The sequence below is a fragment of the Lindgomyces ingoldianus genome, assembly GCF_010093535.1.
Source record: "Lindgomyces ingoldianus strain ATCC 200398 unplaced genomic scaffold BDR25scaffold_31, whole genome shotgun sequence".
In the NCBI taxonomy this organism is placed as follows: domain Eukaryota; kingdom Fungi; phylum Ascomycota; class Dothideomycetes; order Pleosporales; family Lindgomycetaceae; genus Lindgomyces; species Lindgomyces ingoldianus.
The window spans coordinates 393,143-412,337 of NW_022985192.1; the positions used below are offsets into that span (position 1 = coordinate 393,143).

The following is a 19,195-nucleotide window of genomic DNA, read 5'->3' on the forward strand; positions in this document are numbered from 1 at the left end:
GCGCCCATGCTCGCTGCATGCATAGCTGTCGTCCCCAGAAACACGCGTCTGCCCCAATGAAGGCCATGCTCTCAGCAATGCACCGCCACAATGCTGACACACTCTGTACGCGCACGCCATGCATGACTGCTCCACCAAGTCCCGGCTATGCAAGGCTACGTCTCCCGAGATGTGCACAAACTCCTATCAAAAACTGAAATCTACAGGACCAAAGCCTTGTCTAGACTATAGGGCCCATCCCAAGGAGCGCTCGCATGGAGAGATAGGTTTCGTAGGCGCTGAGCTTTAGCTCAACTCTCATGTGCTTGCTCCATGCTCGCAGGAAGGCGAATAGGTTAGGGGGCCAGATGAGACTCCCAGTCAGATGCTCCATTTGCTCTTCGTACACAGTCCGGGACGCATAGCGGGCTAGGATAAGGAAGGCGCGGGCAGGGCCTTGTCGAGTATGAAGATTCTCATCAAGAGATCGAGCTGAAGAGGGCGTGGAATTAGTAACTGATGCATACAAATGCCTTGTAGATAGCAACTTACTCAGATCGTTCGTCTTAAGGATCAGGAGAATCACTCTCGGGACTTGACCGAGCAATTGGACCAGCTCCGCCAGCATCCCATCCCCCAATGCTTCTGAGATGCTATCCTTCTCCTGCCTGCTCCTCGGTATAGCCACGTTCTGTTTCACTACACTATAGTCCCTCCCAGTGATCGCGCTAGCAAAAAGAGGAAAATGCTCGTCGCCAATGCCAGCCACCTCGTGAGCATATTTCCTCATTCTGGGCTCGTCTGCATCTAGAACGGCAAGCCACAGCTTAGCATATGACCGCCGTAGTTCAATTGGGATGTCGCGATACAGGCCGTGGTCATACATTATGACGTCGAAATTGCCCTTCCCTGGTCGAGAAGGGTTGTGTCTAATGGCGATGTTTCCACCATGGGGATCGCAATGAAGTGGGGCATTAGTTCCGAAGATCATTTCATTGAAGATGCGGGCCAGAGCAGCAGACACTTCGTCTCGGTCAATGCCATGAGAGTCCAGATACTCAAGATCGTCTGGTCGATGGCCGCTCACATATTCCATCACCAAGATGCGGCGTCTTGCCCAGATGACTTGTGGTATTATGACAGGCGCATCCCGCACTTCTTCGAAATAATTCCGCGCTCGAATAGCATTCTGGCCTTCTCGGTAAAAGTCCAACTCCTGTGGGAGGGAAATCTCCATCTCCTCCGATAACCAAGTCAGGTCGTATTCTGGAAACCACCTCTTCAGCGTCTCGAACGTGAATCTGGTCAATGCTAGGTCCAATTTCGCCCACTCGTCCAGCGCCGGGTGTTGTACCTTCACGGCGACCTTCTGCCCTGTTCCCTTCACCACGGCGCGATGTACCTGTGCTAGCGAAGCAGCACCTATCGGCCTTTCTTCGAACTCGGAAAAGTATTCCGACAGGTTGTGTCCTGTATCCTCCAACACCATCTCTTCTATCGACTCATACGATGAAACCGGACATTTATCCTGTAGAGGGATGAACGTATCGCACCACTCGCTCGGTAGGAGATAGTTCAAGCTGCTGAGATGCTGTCCCAGCTTTATGAATATGGATCCGTTCCTTTCAAGCGTGACGAGGGTTCGTTTGGCGCATCGTAGGTGGCAGGCTTTAAGTAGGTCGCTGTAGCCTTCCTCACTATCGCGTTGAAGTGTTCTTCGGTAGTCATTTATGTTTATAAAGAGTGTTGAGACCACTCTGCTACTTCTTTGTATAGCCGTAAATACGTGCTTTGCATCGTCATTCAAGGTGACGGCTGCAGTAGTAATACCGAGTCCTCCTGTGGCAAGCAACAACCTCCGTCTTCTTTTGCTCCTTACAATTGGTTTAGGCAGCTTAGTCGAAAAGGCATTCCGCTGCGGCGAGAGGGCTTGCCTTCGCAGACATGCTCGGCACGTCCAAGGCGCTGATCGGCGGAGGAAAGGAGAGAAGAGGTTACAACCAGACATTATGGACGCATTGTGAAAGAAGTCTATGAAAGATCTATCTCATTGCAGAAGAAAAAGCGTGCAAGAAACACATGGTGGAGCGGTCTGGTGGGCCGGAACTTTTTCGACGAATTCTCTTAGCGCCGGCTCTCATGGTCCGATCCCTGTTGTCTTGGCATTTAACAAGTGTTGCTGGGATATGATGGACAAAGTCCGAAATAACAAAACTACATGAAATCTACTCGCTGTCACGCACAGCGTAGTAGCTAATCTATCCACCCGCCCACTCTTCAACTATACCCGGGACTCCATCTACGCAGAGTATTGTGACACGGTAACTTTTAATGCCCCCATCATCTATCATGGTCCTGTTCAAAAGTCCATCAGGGCCCCCTTGATCCTAACAGTAGGCCAGCCCCACTCTCGAAAACATTTCCAGTCCATTAGGATACTATTCCATTAGGATATCATTCCCCGTAAAACCTGTGATCGAATTCACCTTCGCATAACGCCCCTTTTCGTCATTTCACATAGCTCACATGTCAATGCTTTCATTGAACCTGAGCACTCCATTTCCTCTCAAATATCCATCAACACCACTCCGTACAATATCACCGCTCGGTCTAGCGATCCCCAATCCGCCCTGCGGAGTCGCACCTGGCGCAGCGTCCGAAATATCGGTGATGAGGACAAGTCCGGCGGTTTTGATGGACTCAATCAGTGCGGGAGCGAGATCCTGAGGAGAGTTACATCAGTTGCGGTCTTCGCCCATCGAAATGGAAGCAAATGTGGTCACCAAAATAAAGACAACTCACAAGAAGCCGGGAGCTGCAAATCAGGCCCATGAAATTGTTATCCCTGGCAATCTGGACTGCCTCCTTCACGGAGACTGTAGTACGCCCGCTGCTTTGGACTGTCTGTGACTGGCAGTCTGGTGATATAACCGCATCAGCGCCGAGTTCGTTGCAAAGGAGAACAGGATCTATCTTTTGTTCAGCCAAGTTTGTTCACCGAGTGTACATGCATCATGCTTACAATTCGGCTGCTTCCAATTCAGCACAGTGCAGATGTCCTGGTTGAAGGAGCTGAAAACTACACTTCTCAGTGCCCCATGGACCTCTCCAATTCCCTGCGCTCTAAGCACACGAGCGTGTTCGAAGACAACAGTGAGAATTTTATCTGCGAATTCATTCATATCATGGGCTGGGCCAAGTTTGAGTTGTTCTTCTTCTGATCGCGAGGGAAATAGCACATGGAGTTCAACATGGATGTTCGATGGGAGTATGGTCAATGTATCCTGAAGCGTGAGGAACGAGGAGGCCAGGGTCTGGTGGATCGTTGGAATATCCTCCATGGTATTCTGCAAAGCGGAGAGCTGAGTTGTAGCAGCCGCATTCTGTCTCGCCCCTATGGCTGCAAATTGTGCGTAGGTGAGAATGTTGACAGGAACATCTAGCCCTTGGTAATTGATCTTCCACCTAGGATACAGGACAGGTGTCCCATCAGCGGTCAACTGTACAAAAAGTCGGACATACTCTCCTGACAGACTGGAACCAGTTATCAGAGCATGTGGCTGCGAGTCAAGTTGACTGGTGGCCTTCCAGTAGGTAGCGAAGTGAGTGATCTCCAGCGGAATACCAACGAATGGCTTCACTACTTGGAAGTCGAACGTGATTCTTCCAATCGCGCGAAGTCGAAGGTCGAACATTTCAAGATGCCATTGACTGGAGCTATTCATCCGATTCGTAAAAACTTTAGACGAGGCCACGCTGCGAGCAATAACTCTAGAACCGAAGGTTGGAAAGATATCGAAGTCAATGGAGAACGTGTCAAGGTTCTCGATCTGGAACGATATTACTTTGAACTCATCTTGAATCGGCAACAAGATATTCCGAGGGATTAAATCTGAGCTTTTGGAAGAGATCGTTAGTCTTGCCGCGGGATACTTCTGATCACCATAGAACAGAATCGCGTCTTGTCCAAGCCTCTCGAAGCTGATCACCACGAACGTCTTCTTATCCAGGAAGTTATGCCCATATCTCCGGAAAGGTATTATTGGTGGCGGAAGAATGAATTCGGGGATGCCCTCTCCATCGCCCTCAACCTCCATGGGCCCAGGTATTGTATTCGTAACCGGCTGCGTGGTGATTTGTGGCGAGACTTGCTTTTGGGTGGCTAGACCAACTCCACGTCCAACAGCGGCCAGTAACTTCATGCATTCAAGGTGGCCTTCCCACGTTGCATAGTACATGGCTGACAGGTCCTTCTCATCCAGAATGTCAACATCCACTCCACCTTGGAGGAGCGTTTGAAGGCATTCGACATGGCCCTCGCTGGCAGCGTGGAAAAGAGGAGTCCACTGGTAGAGCTTGTCTGGTTGATCGAGATTTGCGCCATACCTTTGCAATAGTAGTAGCATCTGGGGACTCTTCCCTGAACGGGCTACAAGATGCTGGGGATATAAGCCTTCTGCATCTGGTAGAAGTTCCGGGTGACCTTGAAGCAGAAGCTCTACAATCTCCATCGATCCATGTTGACAGGCAAGATTCAAGGGGATGTGTTCTGATGGTCCTAACCGACTAATCCGTGCTCCGTTCGAAAGCAATACCTGAACACACGCTAGCTGCGAGTGTACGATGGCATGTATTAGTGGAGTAAAGCTGTCTTGGTCGCGGAAATTGACAGTATCTGGCGCAGCATTGATGAGTTCTTGAACTAGTTCGACATGCCCATGCATGGAGGCGTAATGAAGGGGTATCCGGCCATAAACATCTGTGGCGTGTACGTCAACGTTGGCTGTTAGACCTATCTGGAGGACCTTCCTCCGTCCACAAATTGCTGCCTTGTGCAAGCAATTTCGTTCGTTGATTTCATCCTCTTGACGCAGGTTGACTTGATTGGTATCGAGTAAGATTCTTAGTGCTGCCTCGGGGGCCTCGTCGACCGTGCTTAGGAAAGCTCGCGATATCCGTTCTTGGGCGCCACTCAGCTGCGACAGGCGCAACAAACACTCCTCAATTTGGCCCGTGTTCGCCGTGTTGATGGCTTGCACGATCTGGTTGTCGAGCTCGAGGTCTATTTCAATTGTTGGTTCTGAGGCAGCTCGGGTCTCTCCGCTCACGGGGGCAGCCTGCATTTTGTCGCCTTCAGCCCATCCGGAGAAGTCGAGAAGGGCTTGCGTTGCCTGGTCGGACAGACTACTGATTACATCGCGATTAAAACAAGGCTGAACCTCAACGGCTCGAGAGAGGTAAAGTTGCTTCTCTCTTGACTGGCATGGAAGTCAGCCAGTGTTGAAGTGTGCGTATAATATGATATCTAACCTTTGACGTTTTGTCCCACTGTAGCATGTCAGCAAGACGTTGTGCAAGCGGATTACGGCATAGCAGACCTTCTTCAGAATTTTAGAGAATGCAGTGGCATTAACTTCTACGAATTGCTAGCAATAGTTAGCGCCTCTGAGCGTACCTTGACAGGGACTAATCACTTGAAGCTTGTTCAGGTCCACGCTAAATTGTTTTAGGCCTTCTTCGAGCGCGATGTACCTCGATGATACCTTTGACACGGATTGAGGGTGTTGTTGCATTACTCTCTTCTTGTCTAGTAGAGTTGTCAAACGAAGACGTAGCTGTGTCGTATCAGTGCTGTCCAAGGGCAAGCGTATCGTCTACATACCTCAGCCTCCTTCTGCAAGTAAAAAGTATTGACCTTCTCAAGCTCTCGTTCCTATGAGGTGGTGAGCGCACGCTTTGGGCATTTGTCATGGAAGTACGCACCACTCGGAAGAAGAAGGTTGCCTTGTTGGCCTGCAGAGAAGTCTGAGGATCCAGTGCTTCGGCTCCATGACTGCCTTCGCCTTGCGGGGGAATGACCGGAGTCGCACTTAGCTTTTTTATAAGCTATAAAATGTTAATTAGAGTCGATCTATGTTAAATAGGTGATGGGGTGGGGAACCTTTTTCAGGGCCTTGTAGTCGACGAAGCTGGCCGCATATTCCGGTATATCAAGCTGCCGCTTCTGAATATGCTTGCCAAACTTCCTGGAAAAGCGTGGCGAGTCAGTTTTGTCATCTTTCGACGCTAGGCTGGTTGAAGATGCAGCATTTCGTAGAACAACAACAGTACGGGTCTGTGGAGCGTCCATATGAGTGAGACGTACATTTTGACGGTAACAGGAAACGACCTGACGAAGCTCTTTTGGAGTAGTCAAAGCGTTTGTGCGCAAGCGAGGATACCTGACTGGAGTAGGGTAAATTGAACCATACAGGGTGGGAATTGAGAGATGGTGGCCGTCAGCCGACGCCTATAGGACGGGAGCGACGGGAAAAGCAACTGCAAACGGGGTGAGGCTGCTTTTCGAATCTGTAAGGATGGACGTGCGTTGGCGATATAAAGTCAAGAAGTGAAGTTACCGCGGTGAATGCAGCCGTTGAGATGGGTCATTCTAGAGTCTCGCGTGGACCTAGTCGCTCAGGGTATGTTAGCAGTTTTTGGAGAGAGATCGAATGAGGGGCCAGGCTTCGCGCGATACCGAGGAACTCATTATGAGAGGGCCACGAGACGCTGCATACGTTGGGGTTCAAATGACAGAAAGCCCATGTCGTTCAGGAAGAGTCTGAACGGAGCCAATGACGGATCGCTATTCGAGCACGCTCCCAAGAACTGAAGACGTTAACGGGGTGGTTAAGCGGACAGAAGGCTGTTGGGTTGCTGGGCAGACGGTTACTTTGCGGAGAGTCTAAGCCAGTGAATGGGGTGCGAAATGGGGCGACTGTCCAATGGCCTCCAGCCATGTTGTGGACGGCGCTTTAGCTTTGGGAGAGGCTGGATTACGTAATCAGGGGCCAGGTCGCAAAAGGAAGCCGCTAGTCCTGCGACGGCGAATATTCAACACTTTAAGGTGATATAACCCCAGTGTCATTGGGTAATGGAAAGCTTCGGAGCAGTTGGTGATACGCAAATTCTTCCGCGGGCGAGCAGCGATAGTCAGGCACACAAGCAGAAAATCCACTTCAGCAAGGGAGGGTCATACCCGATCTGAAAAACTGGCGGCCGGTTATCTGTAGTCATTTGACAGAGCAAAATCAAGCTAGGAACATCCGATATTATTGGTTGCAGATTGGCAGACATGACAGACCACATGCACGCACACAAGTACACATATTGCATCTATTGCTCGCCATCTTCTGGATATCTCGGACCCGGTAACATCCCATGCTTTTCGATACACAAATCAAGCCGAGCCAACCTCCAGGCCCATGCTTTTGCCTATGCACCAACGGTGAAACGAAAAGGGACCGCCATGGTACCGATGCTTGTTATTGACCGATCAATCGTCCAAAATTGGCGTCCTCAAAGGCCATAGGCGTCCCATCCATCAAAGTTCTCCGAAAGCTTCGTGTTGATATGTTTACCTGCAAACTCAGAATCAACTTTGAGTTTGTCCCACGGCGTGCGGGTTGCTGCACCAGCATTCAAATCTTGATCCAGTCACAGTTCGTCATCGTCCATCTCAGACGGTTTCAGCAGGCCTCCAACCTTCATGGCACGTTCGCGCTCTTGTTCTTTTACCCGACTGGCAGCCTGCTCACGCTCCTCTGCGAAAAGCTCGGCGTTATCGCCCGAAAACTCTTTCAACGAGATGAGGAAGTCGCGGAGGATCACCTTGAACTTGTTGAGGTCTCCGTTGGTAGCGAAAAGTCCATCGATGAACGAAGCAATTTGGACGCTATACATGTTAGTGGGACATCTTTGATCCCAATGGGAGAACTTACTTCTGAAGATTGGGAAAAGCATTTGACAGTAAGCTGCCCACAAAGTTTCGCAAGAACTCCCGGTTCGGTGTACCAGCAGCAGCCAATTCAGGAGAATAAATGGGCCCCTCTAACTTATTGGAATCAACAAGCCAGAACATCTTCGCTAACAGCATGGACTGTGACTTAAATCCGGCCTTGTGGTCGCTATCCGTAAGAACAAAGAAGACGTCCTGGAGAATAGTCGTGTAGAATGTCTGGAAGAACATGTTGCAGGTTTGCGTATCGGTCTCGGACATGTTCGATATCAGCTCGAAGCACATGGAAAGACCTGCACTCTCCACCTCGCGATTATCGTGTTTGCTCGCCCACATGCACGAATCAATAACGAATTTGAACGACCGCGGATCAAGTCGAAGCAGGGCGGGGAAGCAGCGAAGATTGATTGTCCGTAACAGTTTGAAGAATTCAACTCGATGTTCGGGGTACTCAGAAAAGTCTTTGTTGATCATTTCCAAGGTACACTCGAAAACGCTGTCCATAATATTCAAGATTTGGTCCTCCATCATACTCTGTACTTAGATTAGCATTCGGTCGGTTGAAGAAGGTAGGTACGGATTTTCGTACGTGGAGTTTGTTGATAATTGTCGTCATGACATTCAAGACCTCTGCTTCACGGGCATCGGGGACATTGTTCTTGTAGTCGATGAGGACGGCTTCGAGAAGCTTAGGAACGAGGTTCCTCTGGATCATGTCCAAATCATCTGCCTTTTCAACGTAGGTGTTGATGAGCTTGAGGATCTCTTTCTTGATGGTGCGAAGTCCACGGACTTTCGGCATCTTTGTGGCGATGTTTCCTTGCTATGGTTAGCATTGGTTCTGTGCTGTGGATTGGGGTGATGCAGACCTTCCCGCTGAACAGCTTCGTCAATCAGATTGCTGCTTGCTCGGTACATTGTCAACATGTCGAAGTAGATGCGCCCGATTTGGGGATAAAAATATGGCCCTATTGAGCTACAAGCGGCCACGTTAGTCTTCATGATGTTGCCAATAATCTTGATAACATCTCCGTCATGGAGACAGGTCGGATCTTGGTTTGCTTGAGCAATAATATTATCCCACTTTGAGACATCAGTTGATATTTTCTAGTGAGTCAAGCGCAGTCACTTACCGCTTGGTTTGGAAGCTCCATCAAGTCGCTAATCAGTCGCTCCTGAATGCCCTTCTGGCCTTGCGCACTGATCATGTAACCGCACGCTTCGTAAAAAGTGTGCACTTGTTGTGGAGAAAGGTCTGCGGTAATCTTCCTCAACGTCCTCACGATTTCGTCAATAAACGGCTCCGACTCGCCGGGCTGAAGAGCGACAAAGTGCCGCCTGCATTTATTGGCGATCTTGATGAAAGTGTCGCAAGCCATGTCCTGCACACCTAGTCTTGGTCAGTGGAAGCCAAAGCAGGAGGTATATATACCTACCTTCGTGCGTTTCATGCATAAACTCAAATAATTTGTTGACGACAGTCTTGAGAAACTTCCAATGCGCCTTAAGGAAACGAGGGTATTGGCCGACGATATACATGATGTTACTGGCGACCACAGCCTTGTTGTCTTTGCCACGCTTCATCTCCGTCAGGCCCAGAAGATCCTTGATCACGGTGACAAGGAATCGCTTCTCAGTCTCCTCATTCATAGCACCAGAGATGGAACCGATGGCCCAACACAGCGTATTGCAATTCGCCCAAGACCATTCGGTCCCGTCGACTTGTCGAGCTAGTTTTTCAGACATGATTTGCTCGGTGTCGTTGACGTCCAAGTGTGTTAAGAACACCAAGCATTCTCGCGTAGATTTGTAGAGCTGGATAGTATCGCTCTCCTTTACAAACTCGCGCACGATTTCGCCCTCGTCGTTCTCCACAATTAGAACTTCCTCAGGTCGAACCATCTTCTCGATCATAACCGTTCGCAAGTTAGAGAGAACCTCCGAATATTTGTGTTTGCGCAACGGGTAATTAGCCAGGATCGAAGGATCCCGGGCCCCTCCATTTGATGAAAGTCCCATGTTGAGAAGGGGATTCATGTCAGTTATTGGAAGGGCCTGCATCTCATCGTATAGCTCTGACACTAATTTAGTCCAATACTCCAAGCAGATTTTGAATATTTCCCTGTCGTCGATCTGGCTGATGCGGATTAAGTAGAAATGGCCATGGGTAAGGAAATCGCGGTTCGGGAGGTTCTCGATGACGTTCAGGTGCATCGTGAAGAAGTTGCAGAGAAACAAAGCCAGATTCTGCACGAATTCTTGATCCTTGCTATTGCTTCCTGCATAGGTAGTCTTGAGATCTAATGACAACGGAATAATCTTCGATATCGCGGTCAGAGTCTCTGTGAACATTTGAACGAGCTTCTCGTCATATGCAGGCTCAGTGTGGAGACCTGCAATTTCCGTCAAGCATTTCAGTGTAATATTGCGGAACTCTGGCACATCTAGGAAACGGCTTCGGAGCGTTTCGATAAGGCTGTCACCACTGGGAGGAGTCTCGAAGACATAGCCAAGAGGAATCCAGTTAAGGAAACGGAGGAGAGTCTCTAGGGTCGCCTTGATGAGACTCGCTTCAGTCGCCGTACGAAGGACCTCCGAGCAGAGCTGATAGATAGAGGTGAATTCATCGCACATGCTCTGTTTGAGCTCCCTACGCTTCGCGGATGTCATTTGATCTTCGGAGAAGTCAAAAACTTCTTCAGAAAGCAGGCGGAGGATCGCCATATTGTTTTCACATATAGGCAGACTGCTGTGGCACGACGAGATGATCTCGTTGATGAATGTGGGCCAATTGTGGGGCCATTCCTGCTTCAAGACAGACACGAGTACGAGGTTGAGTTTGTTCAAGAGGGTGCGATCGGCTCGTAGGCTCTCTTCAGTGTTAGAGAGCTGGATGATGAAATTTACCACGAAGTTGCGAATGCCTTTCATCTGTCAGCCGCCATCTCATCTAAACAAGAGTCAGGCATACCTTGGCACTGGTCTCGGGGTAAGACTTTCCATCTAGTCATGATCACCTGGTCGAGGACTTGCAGGCCCAAATCTACGACGAGTTAGCGCTTTGTCCATGAGACAGTTATCATGCCTGGTCAACTTACACTTGGTCTGTGGATATTGCGCCTCTTGCAGAATCTTATCAACCAGAAGCCATGCATCGGGATTCTCTTTGAACTGTACTGTGGTAAGCATGCGCACTATCAGGGTGATGAAGGGAGTAGGGGCCAACCTGGTTTAGCGTAGCCTGGGCCTGCTTTTGCTGTTGGAGAGAGAGAAGTCAGCACTGCGATTAGAAAGAATATATCCGAGCAGTATAGGACATACCGTTTCCCCGCGGCCTTCGTAGAAGGCACGCACGGTGGCGTCAAGCTCCTCGATTGACAAAGACATTTTGAGTCGCAGGATAGAGGAACAGCCTGCCGGATAGTTGTAGTTGCTTTGTCGTGGCGCCAGCGGAAGCCCCCAAGCTGATTTTAAGCCGGCGGAAGGGTTTAGAGGTGGGTTGTGGGTTGTGGGAGAGGGAGGGAGGGGGTTTGTTGCCTGGGTGAGGTGCAAAGTTGATGGTGGGGCAGACGTCCGACGGCGACGAGCTGCTGGGGGTGAATTACCGGGGCGTGGCGCAAGCCGAGCCTTGAAAAGCGGTGAATTCAAAGCGAGGCTACAAAGCCAGCTTGCTCGCCGGGTGAAGCTTGTGGAAGTGACCAAGTCGAGAAGCACGGGAGAGCGTTGATGGAAGCCGGTCGCAAACGCGTAGAGTGGCCGAGGCGCTAGGCTGAATCTGGGCGCACGTTCTTCATCTTCTACTGTGCCGCGGGACTGCTAAACATCCTTCTGTAGCTCGTTGTTGTCGAAACTACTACTAGTTAGAGTGCAATACATGATTTTTATGAATTCCATATCGCCCCAACAATGAGTCCCTAGCTGCAGAGAGCCTTTGAGGTATATACGGTGCAGACATGATTTGTCGAGATGCGTTTTGAAGTGTCTTTGTTGAGCCTCACTCCAATTATTAAGCCCCTGCTGGTGCATCTGCAGAATGTACTGTACTAAGGTTACTGAGAGCCACATATCGCCTACGCCTTAAAGTATGAGGAAGGTTAGATAGACCTCAAGAACTAGCAGTGGCTTCTCAATTGGCCTCCGTACCTTATCAATGTGATCTGATTCCAGGGCTCTCCGTACGAACCTGCAAAGCTAAGTATCGGTACTAAACACTTCATGGGAAAATATTTACCCCTTAGCAGTCACTCTTTCAATTGATTTTCGAAGAAATATCAACCTACAACCTAAGCCATGAAGCCCAACTGATAAGCGGCTGAGAACTGAAATCTGAAGTTTGAGGTTGAGGTTTATCACGCGAGTACGTGAAGTGCATGGTCTCGCACTTACTTTTCGGTGCCTAGATGGAAAACCTGGAATTTGAAAGATGCCGAGATGGGGCAAACCAGAGACCATCGACGCAAGGACTGCGTTTGCTGCGAAATAGCAATGCGCAGTTAGATAGTGTAGATATAGCAGCATCTAACGTTGGAACGAGATCGAGCGTTGTACTGGAAACCTGGGTATAGCCATGGTGACCTTTCTCGTAGAACACGACAGAGTAGACAAATCCTCTTTCGTCTTAATACCCTCCAAAACTGTATTAGTACCCGCATTCTATTGGTTAACTCTCATCACGATACCAAAGAGAATTAGGCAGACTAAGGAATGAGAGGAGCGTCCAGGTCAACTGACACAAGGCAAAGCAAGGAAGGCCGCTCTTGCAGAAGCCATTATGCAAGCAATTCGACTGGAGCACCTTGGAAGGGGCCTTAGTCCTGGTTGGGAGCAGTCGATCCCAAGAAATCTGAGCTTGCATGCATGACGGGGAAGGGTGTCAGTCCAGCCCAGTTCAGTCTCCCGTCACGTCACGCTCTCGTGAATGAGGGCAGATTCTCAGAGATTTGATGAGCATAATGTTGATGTGGACGGGTGAACGCGGTTGATGCGGCAGTGGATGCATTTCACGACGAATTCCCAATTGGCCTTTGTCCGCCTTTCTTCTTGTAGGGGGTATCCTGATACCCAAGCAAGTAAGACCAGGCTGTCAAGCCGTAAGTGAAAAGATTTTGGTTCAGGTCACGCCGCTCATCGCGTGTCGTGAGGGAAGCGTGGAAGGGTGGCGCAAAATGCGGAACAGAGTCTAGCCTTGGCGTGGCCGACTGCAAGTGTGGAATCAATGACGAGGTTTCCTAGCCGAGCCGAGTTTGTTCAATCACCACTCAACAACAAAGACATACATTAGCATCGACAAATCCGCTGCTTGCCCTCTTTTCCGCTGTATTTCTGCTGTATGTCTGCATCTCACACGACCACCGTACCTTTCTCCCGGCTGTCCCCCACACTTCTTCGAGCACGCTCCTGAACCAGTCCCTGGAGCGTTGACCCCCGCCATCCCACATCCACTCCCTTCTTAAGACTTCCCAACGCCAGCCAACTTTTCGATTCAGCCATGACCAACTCGAACTCCATGGCTACCCAAACTGCCATGAGCACGCCTACTACCAGGACCATCCAGAGCCGTCCACAGCCCGTCCTTCGTCTCTCCGGGCCTTCGGGAACCCTTCGCCTGCGGGCTGAGCCTGCCGAAGAGCGTCATATCCAATGGGCAGAAGACGTCATCGACAACGAAGGAATGGGGAAGAAATCCTCAAAGGGTATGTCGAAACAACCCTTCACCAATAAGCCTCTCCTGACATCATCTAGTGTGCTGCATCTACCACAAGCCGCGTGTTGTAGGTGAATCATCCGACGATTCTTCCTCCGACTCGTCCTCAGACTCGGATTCCGACAGCGAGCCCGACAATAGCATGGCACGTCCCGTCGGTGGCCGCCGTGGCGGAAATCCCCGCGGCCGACGTCCTCATCAACACGATCATGACGACAACCCTGATGACGAGCCTGGCGAGGGGCCGTCTGAGAAGCCACAACAGCGGAGGCGACCACGGCGCAGGCCTAGCCCCAATGCTTACGAGAAGATGCCGACACGAAAGTAGCAAGCCAGTCCATGAGGTATTGCATGGCGATTTCACGAGGGTACGATAGCGTTTCTATCTGCAAAATCATATCTCAAGCGAGGAGTTTGGGAGTTCATCACCGCTTTCACACAACATGACCTATACACTGCATTGTCGCTAGCATAGCGCATTGCGGACTGAGACGTCCCTCTTCACATGAAGACTGTATTTGGTGCCAGAGCATAGACGCATCATAGCATTGGACAACTTGAAATGGTTCTATAGGCGTGGCATAGGTTTCAATCACATCATACGTTAAAACTATAGATTGGGGAGAGAGTCTCTCCCCAGAACCAGCTATCACTGCTGCACTCGTCTAAACCTTCTTTTCCTGCGCTTGCATGTGACATTTCCCAGGGTGATCCTGATACGTAGCCTGTGTAAAATTTTCCTCCTGCAGAATCCTATCGCTGGGGATAATTTGGCGCAAACGCATATCACCGCGGCATCTGGACCGTTCCCGATGCAGGTCTGCATGAGCACGGCCATCGCGTGCTCGAATCGGACCAGAGGTACATTGAACCAATGCCTTTCGTAGTCTTATCGCTCCAGGCTTCCCCGAAAAGGAATACTTCATTCGCGTGTTTTCAGAGCTGCAATGCACCCCTCACTCTGCCACGCTTCCCGATGTCGATTGGGGTATCAACGCGGGGACATGCTGGGTGGGAATACGGACAAGAGTTTGGGGAAGCGGCGGTTCGTTCTCAGGTTTCTTCTCTGCATCTTCTTCTTCTTTCGGCTTGGGCAATTTAGCTTCAACAAATCAGTCCAGCTCCTCGCACAGATATCACCCGTATATCGAGCGACGAGAAGACTTACCGGACGCCATATTGATGGCGCGAAGCACATTGTGCCAATTCGACAGAACTGCTGCAACCGCTGGACGCGAACACGTCAACGCCGAATCCGCGATGCCACATGGTGCCTGCCTCTCGGAGCCCAACGAGGGAGCTTCGGGAGCAAATTCACTCACCTTCTGTTCCGTCAGACAGTGTACTCAACTTGTCAGCCAGCATTTGCATCTGGTCTGCGAGTCCTGCGCTGAGAGCTTGCAGTTCTTTAAGGCTCGCGAGCTCGGCTTTCTTCTCAGCAATGCGGGCGACGAGGACTGGGGACTGGCCGGAGGGTTGCGAGCCGCCGAGGGAAGACGAAGGGTTGCGCAGATGGGCCGGGAGCGGACGACCGGAGTAGGACATGTCGGATAGACGTAGAACTAGAAAACTTATTTTGCGACGAGATGCTGTTGACGATGGCAGCGATGGCGCACTACGCGACCTCGGGACCCACCAAGTCACATGTTCGGGCTCCTAGCGCGATGCACAGACTCGGGGTATTTGTTTACACGGCAACACAACTTTCCCAAGCGCAACAGAGCGAATAGCGGCAGCGACGAACCACAAATGACCCAATTCTCCACACCACGAACAAGCGTTCTTCGACACACTATATTTACCTTTGCATACCTACGCTGCGCCTATGGCGCGCCTGAACGAGCCGCCTGTTGCGCCTGGGCCGTCGGCAGAGACTGTTGATGCTGGTAAGGCTTCCGCCGGAGCGCCGAGTATGCAGCCTATCTAGCGTGACTGACACCCGCCTCACAGTAAAACGAAGATTTCTGCGGCAGAATCGCGACCTTGCAAAGTATGTTGACCACACTTCAGATGTGTAGTTTCGAGTTTGTGGCTGACGGTGTGGGACAGGACAAACTCGCAACAATCCATCCGCATCCGCAACCTCGAGACGGAAGGCTCGCGCCTCCTCGCCGAAAACCTTTCACTGCGGGAACAAGTTCTGCAGCTGCAGAATGCACTCGAATCACAGTCGAACCGCCCTTCGTTCGAGAATATCGATTCCGTCAAGGACAAACTCGAGGCCAAGATTCAAGAGCTGGGAAGCTTGGTTGCTGAGCTGGGACAAATCCAGAAGGCAAACACTGGACCACGATGCAAGAGCCAGACTGCCGCCACCAGGCGAAGTCCGGATGAGAGGCAGTGGAGGAGTGGGCTTGGCTTACAGGAGGTCGAGAACAGCATGCTGCCTACCATTACGGAAGGCAAATACTACCCGAGGAGGACGATGAAGTATGCATCTCGGCAAGTGTCTAGAAAGGCACGAGTGATATCTGGATATGACGCTAACAAAGGCAGCACGGACGAACTTCGAGAAATTCTGGAGGATCCGGATAGCCACTCACCTGACTTGGGCCCTCCACCTGTCTCCCGATTCGAAGACGAAGGGTCAATTGCATTCAATCCTAGCCCCACCCTCGAAGAGACTCCAGCAGAGCCTGCTGAGGAATTGGAGCCTGCTTTGTCTAGCAATCTTGAAACCCGGAAGAAACGGCGAGAGAGCAACCCAAAGATTAGCATTCGACGCGTGTCCGTCTTCCAATCCCCACCTGAGAACTCGGAAGAAGGAACCAACAAGGCTGTGAGAGCTGGTGCCAAGCGTAAATTGAGTGTTCGAGAGGATGAAGAGAAACCGAATGCTGCGGGGGATTCTCAGGCAGAGGCCTTCCGATTTAGTCGCAGGAATACTCCTGGTACTATTGGTGACAACGCATTGATTCGGAATACTCGCTCGCAGTCTCCCGAGCGTCTAGTCCTTGGAAGCAGTACGTGTAATCAATTTCTTCTTCACATCATCATGGCTTACATCCCCTAGAACCCGTGAATACCGATCCTGTCCTCTCTCCAAAGAAGCAGCGGTCCGGCCTTGACAAGCCCGACAAGAAAGCGCTACCTAATGCCAGGTCCACTCGCGGTCGGCTCACAATAACCCGAAATCATCTCCCACCAGCACTTCCATTACTTCAAGTTCCCCCTGAACCAATCCCGACCACCGAAATCCACCTAGACTCTCTCCCTCCCAAAACCCCTGCTGCAGAGGATATATTCTCCCCACCATCGGCCGAGCCTTCGACCACGAGGCCAGAATCGAAAGATACGCCCCCTCCTGGAGATCTCACATCAGGCGATCAAAATGGGCTAGGAGGACGACCATCACGAAGAGCCCGAGCACAAGTCAGCTACAAGGAGCCCAGTTTGAATACTAAGATGAGGCGTCCGGGCAAAGAGCTTGTAGATGCAGTCTATCTGCACCATGGAGGGAGGTCTAGTACGGAGCCGGCTTCTTCAACATCGGCAGTCAAACATGAATCCGGCGAAGGCCCCGAGTCGTGGAAAGCTCTGACATCCGCAAATGGACGAGGTAGGGATGATGAGGGCGAAGTAGGAAGCCCACTGCGAGAAAAGCTGGGTAGGAGGGAGGGAGGCCAGGGCATGGAAACTGGAGACTTTCCTGAGCAGCCACGGTTGAATTCTTCGGCCGCCTCGAATGCGATATCCGCCCTCATTGCCGGATCCGGGGCTTCCAGAAGGAAATCCCAAGCTCCCTCGACGGCTCAAATTGTGTCCAATTTTACTAATGTCCCAGTTGAACCGGTAGTGAGGTCCCTTCCATCCGCAATGAAACAAACAAACCCTGTTAAGGAGGACAAAGACGATCTCGCCATCTTCGATTTCAAAGACTCCTCTCCCAGCGACCCACCAGCAAACACACGACCGAGAATCGACCTAGCGAAGCCGGCGAGAAGTGCTAGAAGGCATAGCTCAGTCCCCACATCCTCCACGCCCGAGGAGCGAAAAGCTGAGATTAGAGGAAAAGCCAGCGCCGGATCTTTACCCTCTCTGCACACTAGGGCAGGTAGCGGATCAGGTACGCGTAGCGTCAGTTTCTCGGGTCCGGGCCCATCGAATACTGCTACGAATACTGCCAGGTTCGCGACCAGGGAGAAGAAAACTGCCGTTTTGCCAACAAGCGAGAGCAATCTTGATTTGAAAGTGACGGTGGGAGAGTCTGGTGTCGGTAATACAGGCAGTTTGAGGGCCGAGAGGGCGGCTAGTAGGAGGAAGAGTATGATGTTGTGACTGTTGTGATCGATATGCAAGATTTTGCTGTCTTTACTAGATGATTGAAATGTTTATGTGGGTGTCGACCTTCTGGTATTCTTTGGGAGCGGGTGGTGTGGCGTTTATATGGGGGAGGGAGTTGAGTCTTGTTTCATTGCGGGGCGTCTTGGAGATTTACGGTTCTTAGATCAGATCAGATCAGATCGGGCTAGGCGTAGGACTGCTCTTCCTGTCCATAGATCTTGATGGACAGGGCTGAGTTTAGTGGTGAGATGCGATGATTGTCAATTGTAGTTGTGGGGTATCTTGACTCCGTCCGTTCAAAACGAACATCCTATCCTATCCTTACCAACCAACTCCTTTCGCCATCTCTCCAATGCAACCTATGCCCATACCCTTAATTCCTGCCTGACTATCAACCTAACCCCATACCCGTACCCAAGCCCAACCAATCCATAAACTCACAATCTGTAGCTCCCAAAATCAAGCGCCTTTATACCTGTACCTCAGCCTCTCCAACTCCCCCAAATCAAGCTCTCTCAACTCTCTCCTTGCCCACAAAACGACACTCAATATAAAACCCGGCACATATCCCCCTCCTATCGTCATCCCGTCACTCCAGGTCCTACCATGGCACATCTCATATACTGCGAGCAACAAGCAAGTTGCGCCGGTGACTGGGATGAGGAATTTACGCACCAGGGCTGCTTGATCTGCAGATAGATAAGGGAGGTCCGACGGCTCGGTCAAGTCGAGGAAGGCTTTGTGGCCTGCGGAGTTGCGGGATATGGATTTGCCTTTTCCGAGGGTGGAGCTGGATGGTGCGAGCGTAGGATCGGGATTCGCGGCTGCGGAGACGGGAGGTAAGGGGAGGAAATAGAGGATGTATGCTGTCGCTAGAAGACATAGTACGGAAGCTAGGCTAGACATGCAAGTTTCGAGACTAAATAGCCGTGGGATGTAAAGAAGGATTGGGGAGAGCGGGAGCGCGAGAAGGATGCGGGTGTAGAGGGTTGTAGTACGCGTGTCATAGGTGGAGAGGGTAGATATTAGGGTTTCTTGATCTATGGAGGAGTTAAGAGTAGTGGAGAGAAGGGAAGGGAGAAGTTACCTTGTTCATCAAGGCCTTCGACAGGATCATCAGAGTCGTCCGCAGGGTAGCGGAAGGTTTGACGGAGACGTGTGGATGTCATAGTGGGTTTCTGTGAAGTACTCTCTTCTTCTCTGGCCGTGATGGAGGTTTAAGCTAGGAAGCAGAAGTGGTTGGAGAGTTGTGAATAAGTGATAGTGGTGGGTTTCTTTGGAGGCTGCAGCACTTGGAGATCCGCGCCACTTGCGATGACGCTGTTCTCGATGGATCACGAATCCTTGTGGCTTGGATGAAAATTACCCGATAAGGTAGGAGATAACAACATCTATAGATCACCTATGGTTTCCGCGCTCTACCGTCGTTGCCAAAATTTGATTAGGATTCT

At 50.8% G+C, this 19,195-nt stretch overlaps 9 protein-coding genes across 9 annotated transcripts; 3 read left to right on the forward strand and 6 right to left on the reverse strand.

Annotated features, from left to right (window-relative positions):
* Positions 1 to 220: 220 nt before the first annotated feature.
* On the reverse strand, positions 221 to 1,987 carry BDR25DRAFT_235829 (ABC1-domain-containing protein; the record flags this gene model as incomplete). Its single annotated transcript, XM_033685528.1, has 2 exons — positions 221 to 471; positions 532 to 1,987. The coding sequence occupies 2 exons, from the start codon at positions 1,985 to 1,987 to the stop codon at positions 221 to 223; spliced, it is 1,707 nt and encodes a 568-aa protein (XP_033543822.1).
* A 2,934-nt stretch (positions 1,988 to 4,921) lies between these two features.
* BDR25DRAFT_72107 (SPX-domain-containing protein) lies at positions 4,922 to 6,255 on the reverse strand. Its single transcript, XM_033698951.1, has 8 exons — positions 6,125 to 6,255; positions 5,921 to 6,005; positions 5,743 to 5,865; positions 5,642 to 5,692; positions 5,454 to 5,594; positions 5,358 to 5,405; positions 5,101 to 5,307; positions 4,922 to 5,041 (listed from the first exon to the last, which is right to left on the reverse strand). Coding segments are annotated over exons 1-7 (558 nt in total). The 5' UTR covers positions 6,127 to 6,255; the 3' UTR covers positions 4,922 to 5,041; positions 5,101 to 5,199.
* A 215-nt stretch (positions 6,256 to 6,470) lies between these two features.
* Positions 6,471 to 7,450, forward strand: BDR25DRAFT_359036 (uncharacterized protein; the record flags this gene model as incomplete). The annotated part of the gene is made up of 7 exons (XM_033696033.1): positions 6,471 to 6,567; positions 6,614 to 6,761; positions 6,814 to 6,833; positions 6,866 to 6,910; positions 6,952 to 7,027; positions 7,084 to 7,300; positions 7,331 to 7,450. 7 exons carry the CDS (start codon positions 6,471 to 6,473, stop codon positions 7,448 to 7,450), a joined length of 723 nt encoding a protein of 240 aa, XP_033543824.1.
* BDR25DRAFT_267746 (uncharacterized protein) lies at positions 7,132 to 11,451 on the reverse strand. Its single transcript, XM_033687065.1, has 10 exons — positions 11,078 to 11,451; positions 10,983 to 11,012; positions 10,855 to 10,927; positions 10,728 to 10,799; positions 9,193 to 10,680; positions 8,890 to 9,146; positions 8,626 to 8,839; positions 8,346 to 8,575; positions 7,740 to 8,290; positions 7,132 to 7,693 (listed from the first exon to the last, which is right to left on the reverse strand). The coding sequence occupies exons 1-10, from the start codon at positions 11,141 to 11,143 to the stop codon at positions 7,456 to 7,458; spliced, it is 3,219 nt and encodes a 1,072-aa protein (XP_033543825.1). The 5' UTR covers positions 11,144 to 11,451; the 3' UTR covers positions 7,132 to 7,455.
* Positions 11,452 to 11,472: 21 nt separating this feature from the next.
* On the reverse strand, positions 11,473 to 12,548 carry BDR25DRAFT_72147 (uncharacterized protein). Its single transcript, XM_033698952.1, has 3 exons — positions 11,988 to 12,548; positions 11,900 to 11,939; positions 11,473 to 11,794 (listed from the first exon to the last, which is right to left on the reverse strand). The coding sequence occupies exons 1-3, from the start codon at positions 12,272 to 12,274 to the stop codon at positions 11,573 to 11,575; spliced, it is 549 nt and encodes a 182-aa protein (XP_033543826.1). The 5' UTR covers positions 12,275 to 12,548; the 3' UTR covers positions 11,473 to 11,572.
* Positions 12,549 to 13,015: 467 nt separating this feature from the next.
* Positions 13,016 to 14,117, forward strand: BDR25DRAFT_267748 (uncharacterized protein). The gene is made up of 2 exons (XM_033687066.1): positions 13,016 to 13,449; positions 13,499 to 14,117. Exons 1-2 carry the CDS (start codon positions 13,245 to 13,247, stop codon positions 13,786 to 13,788), a joined length of 495 nt encoding a protein of 164 aa, XP_033543827.1. The 5' UTR covers positions 13,016 to 13,244; the 3' UTR covers positions 13,789 to 14,117.
* BDR25DRAFT_72163 (uncharacterized protein) lies at positions 14,098 to 15,335 on the reverse strand. Its single transcript, XM_033698953.1, has 3 exons — positions 14,783 to 15,335; positions 14,629 to 14,688; positions 14,098 to 14,562 (listed from the first exon to the last, which is right to left on the reverse strand). The coding sequence occupies exons 1-3, from the start codon at positions 15,003 to 15,005 to the stop codon at positions 14,417 to 14,419; spliced, it is 429 nt and encodes a 142-aa protein (XP_033543828.1). The 5' UTR covers positions 15,006 to 15,335; the 3' UTR covers positions 14,098 to 14,416.
* On the forward strand, positions 15,243 to 18,012 carry BDR25DRAFT_267752 (uncharacterized protein). Its single transcript, XM_033687067.1, has 5 exons — positions 15,243 to 15,346; positions 15,411 to 15,450; positions 15,510 to 15,890; positions 15,957 to 16,423; positions 16,474 to 18,012. The coding sequence occupies exons 1-5, from the start codon at positions 15,286 to 15,288 to the stop codon at positions 17,736 to 17,738; spliced, it is 2,214 nt and encodes a 737-aa protein (XP_033543829.1). The 5' UTR covers positions 15,243 to 15,285; the 3' UTR covers positions 17,739 to 18,012.
* A 191-nt stretch (positions 18,013 to 18,203) lies between these two features.
* Positions 18,204 to 18,913, reverse strand: BDR25DRAFT_235860 (uncharacterized protein; the record flags this gene model as incomplete). Its single annotated transcript, XM_033685531.1, has 2 exons — positions 18,204 to 18,784; positions 18,832 to 18,913. 2 exons carry the CDS (start codon positions 18,911 to 18,913, stop codon positions 18,204 to 18,206), a joined length of 663 nt encoding a protein of 220 aa, XP_033543830.1.
* Between the last annotated feature and the right edge of the window lie 282 nt (positions 18,914 to 19,195).

Coding starts and splice junctions, on each gene's coding strand:
- BDR25DRAFT_72107 (XM_033698951.1), bottom strand. Junction 5,866..5,920: donor ACTACAAGGCCCTGAAAAAG/GTTCCCCACCCC, acceptor AACATTTTATAG/CTTATAAAAAAGCTAAGTGC. Junction 5,308..5,357: donor TCTCTAAAATTCTGAAGAAG/GTCTGCTATGCC, acceptor GACATGCTACAG/TGGGACAAAACGTCAAAGGT.
- BDR25DRAFT_267746 (XM_033687065.1), bottom strand. CDS start 11,143: ATGTCTTTGTCAATCGAGGAGCTTGACGCCACCGTGCGTGCCTTCTAC. Junction 10,681..10,727: donor ACCCCGAGACCAGTGCCAAG/GTATGCCTGACT, acceptor GACAGATGAAAG/GCATTCGCAACTTCGTGGTA. Junction 8,576..8,625: donor CGAAGCTGTTCAGCGGGAAG/GTCTGCATCACC, acceptor AACCATAGCAAG/GAAACATCGCCACAAAGATG.
- BDR25DRAFT_72147 (XM_033698952.1), bottom strand. CDS start 12,274: ATGCTGCTATATCTACACTATCTAACTGCGCATTGCTATTTCGCAGCA. Junction 11,940..11,987: donor GAAAGAGTGACTGCTAAGGG/GTAAATATTTTC, acceptor TTAGCTTTGCAG/GTTCGTACGGAGAGCCCTGG. Junction 11,795..11,899: donor AATCAGATCACATTGATAAG/GTACGGAGGCCA, acceptor ACCTTAGTACAG/TACATTCTGCAGATGCACCA.
- BDR25DRAFT_267748 (XM_033687066.1), top strand. CDS start 13,245: ATGACCAACTCGAACTCCATGGCTACCCAAACTGCCATGAGCACGCCT. Junction 13,450..13,498: donor GGGGAAGAAATCCTCAAAGG/GTATGTCGAAAC, acceptor GACATCATCTAG/TGTGCTGCATCTACCACAAG.
- BDR25DRAFT_72163 (XM_033698953.1), bottom strand. CDS start 15,005: ATGTCCTACTCCGGTCGTCCGCTCCCGGCCCATCTGCGCAACCCTTCG. Junction 14,689..14,782: donor ACTGTCTGACGGAACAGAAG/GTGAGTGAATTT, acceptor GTTCGCGTCCAG/CGGTTGCAGCAGTTCTGTCG. Junction 14,563..14,628: donor CGCCATCAATATGGCGTCCG/GTAAGTCTTCTC, acceptor GATTTGTTGAAG/CTAAATTGCCCAAGCCGAAA.
- BDR25DRAFT_267752 (XM_033687067.1), top strand. CDS start 15,286: ATGGCGCGCCTGAACGAGCCGCCTGTTGCGCCTGGGCCGTCGGCAGAG. Junction 15,891..15,956: donor TACCCGAGGAGGACGATGAA/GTATGCATCTCG, acceptor TAACAAAGGCAG/CACGGACGAACTTCGAGAAA. Junction 16,424..16,473: donor GCGTCTAGTCCTTGGAAGCA/GTACGTGTAATC, acceptor TACATCCCCTAG/AACCCGTGAATACCGATCCT.